The sequence below is a fragment of the Gekko japonicus genome, unplaced genomic scaffold, assembly GCF_001447785.1.
Source record: "Gekko japonicus isolate JY-2015 unplaced genomic scaffold, Gekko_japonicus_V1.1 scaffold135, whole genome shotgun sequence".
Classification (NCBI taxonomy): Eukaryota; Metazoa; Chordata; class Lepidosauria; order Squamata; family Gekkonidae; genus Gekko; species Gekko japonicus.
Genome location: NW_015175359.1, coordinates 2,648,551 through 2,655,879, shown reverse-complemented (window position 1 = coordinate 2,655,879; position 7,329 = coordinate 2,648,551). Strand labels below are relative to the sequence as shown.

The window sequence follows — 7,329 nt, the reverse complement described above, 5'->3', positions numbered from 1 at the left end:
GTGACTCAGCTCCTACATAAAAATGAATGTGAGCACGCTGTCAGTTTTCACACATAACAACACTTCCCGACCTGGCTTGTGGTTCTGATCCGTATAACTTTGTTGCAGATCCGTATAACTTTGTGATCCAAATGCCACATACAGAAACTGTACTCCAAAGATGGGGTATATCCCCCCCCCAAATGCTCAAGAAGGTATACCAGAATATTAAATATTTAATTACATGTGCAGTTAGGCTGGTTACATGATCCCCTACAAAAGGAATGTTTCCTTAACAAGCTTTCAGTAGTCTACCCACCACATGGCTCACACTTGTTACGAGACCTAAAGTCCCCTGACTCTGGCCCCTCCCACCCCATAACAAGCTCAGCTAGAGGGCTTCTGTAGGGGAGAACAAACAAACTGTAGGCAGAAGGGCAGGCAGTGAGAGTTCTTACACTTTCCTAGAACTCTGCCTTGGTCTTGTGCATTTCCATAGAAGTTTGGAGCTGACAAAAGGAACAGTGCCTTGCTCCAGAACTGGGAGAACAGCTCTGCTTCACCCAGGGCCACCTCCTTTGCAAGCTGACAGTGCCTGACAGAGAACGCTTGTCCTGATGCCTCGTCTGTAGCGATGAGGTACAGTCAGATGAGGTCTACGGCAGTTATGCAAAGTATCAGACTGAAGCCTAGCTGCTCTGGGGGGCGGGAACAGGGGCAGAGGGGATGAAACAGACTGAACCACGCCAAACAGCCTATGCAAAAGGTAAAGAGGGAGACAGAAACAGTTAAGCATCTCTCCTGCCAAAGCCATCTCTGGGGTCTTGCCTCTTGGAGGACGTGCTAACCTTCTATCCTCTTTGTACTAGGGAAGAGGAATGTACATTCACTGGTGGCTGGATAAACACTTCTGGCTATGGTATACCCAACCAGTTGGACGGAGTAACATTTTAAGCAAGTCTGGCTCCCCTGGCCCTAGAGCAGGCAATGTGCCTTGCCACCCAGAGGGCTTGCCATCATCTGGGACACCAAGTAAGATGCCAGGTCAGAAGGCAACACTCTTCCACCTGAATGTGTGCTGGATGGCAATACCAAAAGATACGTCCAGGAAGCAAGCAAGAATGGGCCACTGAAGACTGACGGACAAACAGCCAGGACTACCGCTTTTCTCCAACAAGGGCTATTTGCAGGAGGAACCAGGCACATAATATTCCAGTTTTCATACAGTCCATGCACTTAGAAGAGCTTCCAGATCAAATCTCAGGCCACTGGGAATGTATCAGGTGCGAGAATGTTCATACAGCTTGTCCCTGAAGAAACCAGTTCAGAAGCACACCTTAGGGCCAGCAGTGATACTCCATCTCCGAGCTCCATGCAGAGTCTGCTGTGAGCCTAGCAGCAAGGATGTCCAGCACACACTGTCCCTGCCAGAGGTCAGCAGCCTGACAAAAAAGGGGCAGAAGCTCACACAGCCTACAAATGAAACAGCAGGAGAAGGGACTGGGCAGAGGGAAGCTGGAAGGGGCAGATGGCAAGACTCATTCCTTCCAGTACAGTTGTCAAGGCTAGTGGCTGATAAAAGGGTGTCTGGGTTGGGAGGACAGCATCACTGCAAAGGTGAGATCTTCAAGGGAATCATTATCCGGGACTCCATGCTCCGAACGAGAGGTACTGTGAAGACAAAGGAAGGAAAGTCAGATTCCTTCACCACTCACACTATACTATCATTATTGAGATATATGTCAGAGTGATAGAGGTAGCAAGCAGTTACTATAGATCAGTTTGATCTGTTTGTCAGACGTAGCTGTCATGCTAGTAATCATGTAATTACAGCCAGGTGTTTTCTAGCAGGTGTTGCTCTTTCAGGGCTTTGTTAGAGCTAGTGATTACATCACCTTGTTAGAGAGTGGCTGGGGGTTAGCATAATAGCTATCGGCTTAGAAAGCTGGAGGGGACTCAGTTCTCATAGACTAAGGCACGACATGCTGTTCAACAGCCTGTAAATATCTCTGTATATATTCACCTTTATAATGATATAAACTCTCTGTGCACTTTCATAACTGGTCAGTCTCCTGCTTTTTATTTACAATACCCAATGATCATTGGCCAACAAAGAAAGCCTTCACAAACCCTCCATCTTGGGTCACTAGAATATCCTGCAACATTATTTGGTTGAGAACAGTACTGTTCCTTCTCTCACCCTTCTGCCACCCCAGAGAGCATCAGAAAGGTCTATCTGGAGGACTGCTTCTTCATATGAGGACTGATGTTTGACAGAACATTTCAGAAATGGAGGTATGACAAAGAATAAGAGGAACCTGGGAGGGGCCGTGGGCAATGTTCCCTCTAAGCTGTAGGGTCCAGTGAGCAAAAATTCTACTTTGTGAGCTACTGGCATTAAAGTTGTGAGCGAGCGATTTGTCTCCTGCATAAATTAGTTTGCTCTGGAGCCCTCCTTCCTGAGCTCAGACAAAAATATGTGAGCTGGAGGCTAAAAAACTGTGAGCTAGCTCACACTAACTCAGCTTAGAGGGAACACTGTGGGTGCCTTGTTCTCGTACAGATAGTTTTCCAAAGTCCCAACAACTATATTGCTGTGTCTTGGTGGAAAAGGCCATCAAGCCACAGTGCACTTATGATGACCCTGTAAATTTCAAGGCAAGAGATGTTCAGAGGTGGCTTGCCATTGCCTGCCTCTGCATAGCAACCCCAGACTTCCTTGGTGGTCTCCCATCCAAGTACTGAGCAGGACGGACCCTGCTTGGTTTTCGAGGTCTGATGCAATCACTGGGCCGTCCTGGTCAAGACATACTGCTGTAGCTTTATATAGCTCACGCTTACCAAGACACAAAGGCAAGCCAGGGAGAGATGCCTGCTCAGTTCTGAATAACTCTAACAAGTGAGATCTCCAAGGCTTCCCCCCTATATCTGTGGTAGTTTGGGATAGAGAGTAATTCTGATCTCTTAAGAGCCTTTTTTTCCAGTTCAGAAACTGGGGCCCAGTTGCAGGTTACCAGAAAAATTTACCTGCTAACTACTTGCAGCCCCCTCCCCACCCCCAGATCCTAAGCATGCTGGGGGCATAAAACTGGAGTCAATTTCACCTCATGGCAGATTTAGCAAGATATCTCATTCAGCCAGACATTGCCCTTGCAAAAGAAAATGTGTTGAGTCAATTACTTTGGCATTATCACCTGTTGAGTCAATTACTTTGGCATTATCACCTGTATGTGGATCTAAGGTATATATAATACATTCTACTTTAAGCAGTATGATGGACTGCTCTGATGCACTCAAGATAACACAGACTTCTGAATGACTTCTCCTCTGACATCACCGAGAAGGTGGCCAAGGTTCTCCACTCTGCTTTAAAGCTGTGCCAAAGGATTCTAGAGACATCATTTTTCTTTTTTTATTGCTGTACCTTTGGGTCACGTTTTTATTTTGCTCTTAAATTGCATATTCTGTATCAACAATTTATGCCAATAGAGGCTAACTTGAACTTGAAAATTTTCACCTCACCCATGGCAGAATGATTTGCATGCAACAGCCTGTTTAGTGTGAGGATTGGCAGAGACGAGAAGGGTCATGGATGGCACAGGTGAGCTCAACTGGAGGCTAGTAGGGAGAGGATGGCATTTGCAAGCTTGGGCGAGGATATGGATGCTTGCGCTGGAAGAGGGAAATGAGCAGGAAAGGAGACACGGGAGGCTGGCTGGAATGACCCCCCCCCCCCAGGCCCAAACAGACACCTCACCTGTATAGTAAACATTCTCATCCCATCCTCGTTTCCTCCAGGCTGCATTCCTTGTTTCTTCTCGGGACTGCAGATCTCTGTATGCTAAAAGGAGAACCAACCACCTTATCGTTATCAGACCAGACAGGAAAGGAAGATGTTCGGTTTCTACACACTCTTCACTTATGAAATTCACAATCGCAAGTGGTTTTCAAGGAGGGTTTAAACCAATTCACAATCACAGCAGTTAAACCGGATGTCCACGTTCAGAGACATTACACATGTGGGGGAGACAAACAGCTGGTGACAGGTGTTTGCCTTTATATCCTGATCCTGGAGTTCTCACAGCCTTGTCATTGTTTGAAATGGATGCTGGAGTAGATGGACCATTGACAGAGGTGGCTCTTCAGTGGCAGAGTCCATGGTTTGCATGCAGAAAGTTCCTGGTTCAGTCCCCAGGATCTCCAGGTAGCAGGTGGTGGAAAATGCCTTTCTTTCTCTGACTGTGGTGCTGGAAAGCTTTGGTCTGAGTCAGCAGGGCTGCTCTTAATAGAACCAAAAGGGAACCCCAACTGCTGCTTAGCAGCATCATTTCAGTCAGTTTGAGCCAGTTTATATAATCAGTGGACTTTAGGCTACGTGACTGAATGCTCCCTGACATGGAGGGAAAAAACCTCCATGCATTAAGAAGAAAAGTAAGTCTCTGGGAGAAGGTGAAGCTAAAGCATTCTCCCTGACATGCTAGATTTCTATGTGCAGGGTCCCCAATACACACAAGTGTTTCTGTGCCCTACCATGCAGAAACATTCAGGTGTGCGCACCCCCCCCCCCCCCCGGCAATGGTACAGTCCAGAAAAACATTACCACTCAACTCTGCTGATTGCAAAAGAAGGCTTAGTTTGACTTGGCATGCACAATTATTTACTTGATTTCTTCTTCCCTGCCTTTTTGATTCAGAAGTACCCCCTTGTATGCTTACATAAAAGTCCCCTACACAGTTACATTGGAGCTACTTCCCTCTCCTCTGACACTTTGCTTTGCAGCAGCATCTTACACCCGTCACCCCCCCAACCCTCCAATTCACATTTACACCATTCAAAGTTTTTCATCCCATCTGGTTTCTTGGATGCATGCCAGTGCAGGGTGGAAGAGAAGGGAGAACACCCAAGCAAGAAGGTAGGAACTAGAGGTAGCAAGAGGTCTATGCTTTTCAGAGAAAGAGAATCACGTACCCCACAAGTGGTGCACAACATACAGCTCCCCAATTTGGGAAAAGAAGCCACCCACTGCTTCTTGGTTCTCCTGGCGATATTTAATGGCCCGTGCCCTGTTAACACCAAGAGGGAGGAAATAATGAAAAAACCCACATTTATTTTTGGTAGTTTTTACAATACCCAGATTGAGAGAGAAACTTCCCCAACAGTGCATTGTGAAGCAGGGATCACAATCAACACACTATCCACTAGGCTTGTGGACTCACGCTGGCATAATCCAATTGCCTGCCAGCTTCTTCTGTCTCACATGTCAACACACAAGCAGGTGCCCACAGCAAGCCCCAGACAGCAGCCATTTGGACGGTTATGCATGCATGCCACCAATTGGCAGAAGCATCAGTAAAAGGTATGAGGGAAACAGATTCCTCCCTTCCCAACATTCAAACCCCGAATTAAACTCTAGTTTAGGTCCCGGATGCTTACTTTTTTTCTTGAAATTTTATTTATATTCCACTTTTCATCTGGATTGGGGGACCCAATGAGGTGGACAAATGGGGAGTAGTAACAACCCAAGAGATACATGCAAGAACCCAGCTTGTTATGGGGCTTGCTCCTTCCTCCTCCCCATGCTGAAAATGGCAATTAAATACTAATTGCAGTTGCCCATGATGTACGAATTCAAGCACATAAATTAACAGAAGTTGCCCCCCTCAAATGTCAGTGAAATCCTAGATTAAACAACTGACCTCTAGTTTGGGATCAGGGTGGATGGGTTTACTAATTCTGGTTAACCCACATGTCTGAATTCATACAACCCAGGTAAACCAGATGTTTAACTGATTTCTCAGCACAAAAAGGCTGGGAGGTCTGAACAAGCCAGGTTTTGCCTTATCTATAGCAATATATAATGTGGCTCAAATGGTTAAAACGCTAAACTGCACGCTGTGGAAGGTCAGTAGTTCAGCAGTTCGAGACCCGAGTGTGCCGCATGACGGAGTGAGTTCCCATCTCTAGTTCCAGCTCCTGCCAACCTAGCAGTTCGAAAGCAAGAAATTGCAAGTAGATAAATAGGTACCACTTCGGTGGGAAGGTAACAGCGTTCCATGCGCCTTGGTGTTTAGTCATGCCGGCCACATGACCACGGAAATGTCTTCGGACAGCGCTGGCTCTTCAGCTTTGAAACAGAGATGAGCACCGCAACCCTAGAGTCGGACAAGGGAACCTTTACCTTTACCTAATGTCCAAATGCATTTTTTTTGTCCATTTCCTAGTGCCTCCAACTGCACTTTTTTGTTCATTCATTTATTTATTTTTCATATTTATACCCTGCCCTCCCCAATGGGCTCAGGGCGGCTTACAGAGGCAAGGGAACCTTGCCATAATAAAAACATGGTATACATACTAGCTTAAAACAATACAATACAACCTTAAAAACATCCTAACATCCTAAAACAAAAACATTTCAACCTCCTGCTTCCGATTCCAAATTTAGATTATCCTGTTTTTTTGTTTGTTTTGTGTTTACAAAGTGCAAAACTTGCATGCATCCTAACCATCATCCTCCCAATAAAATAATTTTAATGTCTCTAGTAAATCTTGGACTCATGAGCGTACTCTATGGTTGTCATGTCTTGGGAACTCTGTTAATTTCTATTAGGGTACCTGGATACAGCAGACCCAGCTTAAGGGGTTTTTCATATGGTGGCTTAAGGGGGTTTTCACATGGAGGTTCCCCCATGGTTTGGTTTGAGTGTCCAGCTGTGGCATTTTTCTCATAATACTGATGTCCTTTCCTCACTGGTCCTCTGCACTTTTTCAAAATCTGATCAACTATGGTTTGAGAAAGCACAGAGAAATGACAAGGAAAATATGGTGACAACAAATGGGAAACAAAGAGGGGAAAACAATGCTGCAGGTTCGGCACCCAAGTTGTAGTAAAACCACCATGTGACAGACCCCAAATTATCGATCACAAGCAAATTGCCTTGTCGCAATCCCCCAGCACTATACAAATGGATAAATGTGGGAAATCGCTGCTTGCGTAGACAGATGCAGCTCACTGAAATGAGGATAACTGTGAGTTTGTGCAGGAGAAGTGCTCTAGGGAATTTCAAAGTGGTGGAAAACTTAAAAGCATAAATCCTTGTGTTGTTCCAAGCATAAGGCAGCCCACCATTCCGTCACAGCCCACCAGGTGATCCATCCATCAGCTTCCCCTTAAATGCTTCTTCCAGGCAAAGGTGCTTTTAAAAAGGTACTTGAAAAATCCGGTGCTTACCAGTTGTTTCCCCACTCAATCATGGTTCCTGGCTGAAAGCAAGAAGAGAGAACTACAGCTGTTATCTAGCTTGCATCCAGCATTTCCTAGAGTTGCAGTGAACTCAGCAACACTCCAGGTCT

General features: G+C 45.8%; 1 protein-coding gene across 1 annotated transcript in view; it reads right to left on the bottom strand.

Moving 5' to 3' along the window:
- Nucleotides 1-228: 228 nt before the first annotated feature.
- NIPSNAP1 (nipsnap homolog 1 (C. elegans)) overlaps nucleotides 229-7,329 on the bottom strand; it is a 16,388-nt gene continuing 9,287 nt past the window's right edge. Inside the window, exons 7-10 of the mRNA XM_015425322.1 lie at nucleotides 7,208-7,239; nucleotides 4,948-5,042; nucleotides 3,737-3,820; nucleotides 229-1,650 (exon numbers count right to left, since the gene is read on the bottom strand). Coding sequence (XP_015280808.1) covers nucleotides 1,586-1,650; nucleotides 3,737-3,820; nucleotides 4,948-5,042; nucleotides 7,208-7,239 — 276 coding nt within the window. The 3' untranslated portion in view covers nucleotides 229-1,585. The remainder of the gene's footprint in view (nucleotides 1,651-3,736; nucleotides 3,821-4,947; nucleotides 5,043-7,207; nucleotides 7,240-7,329) is intronic.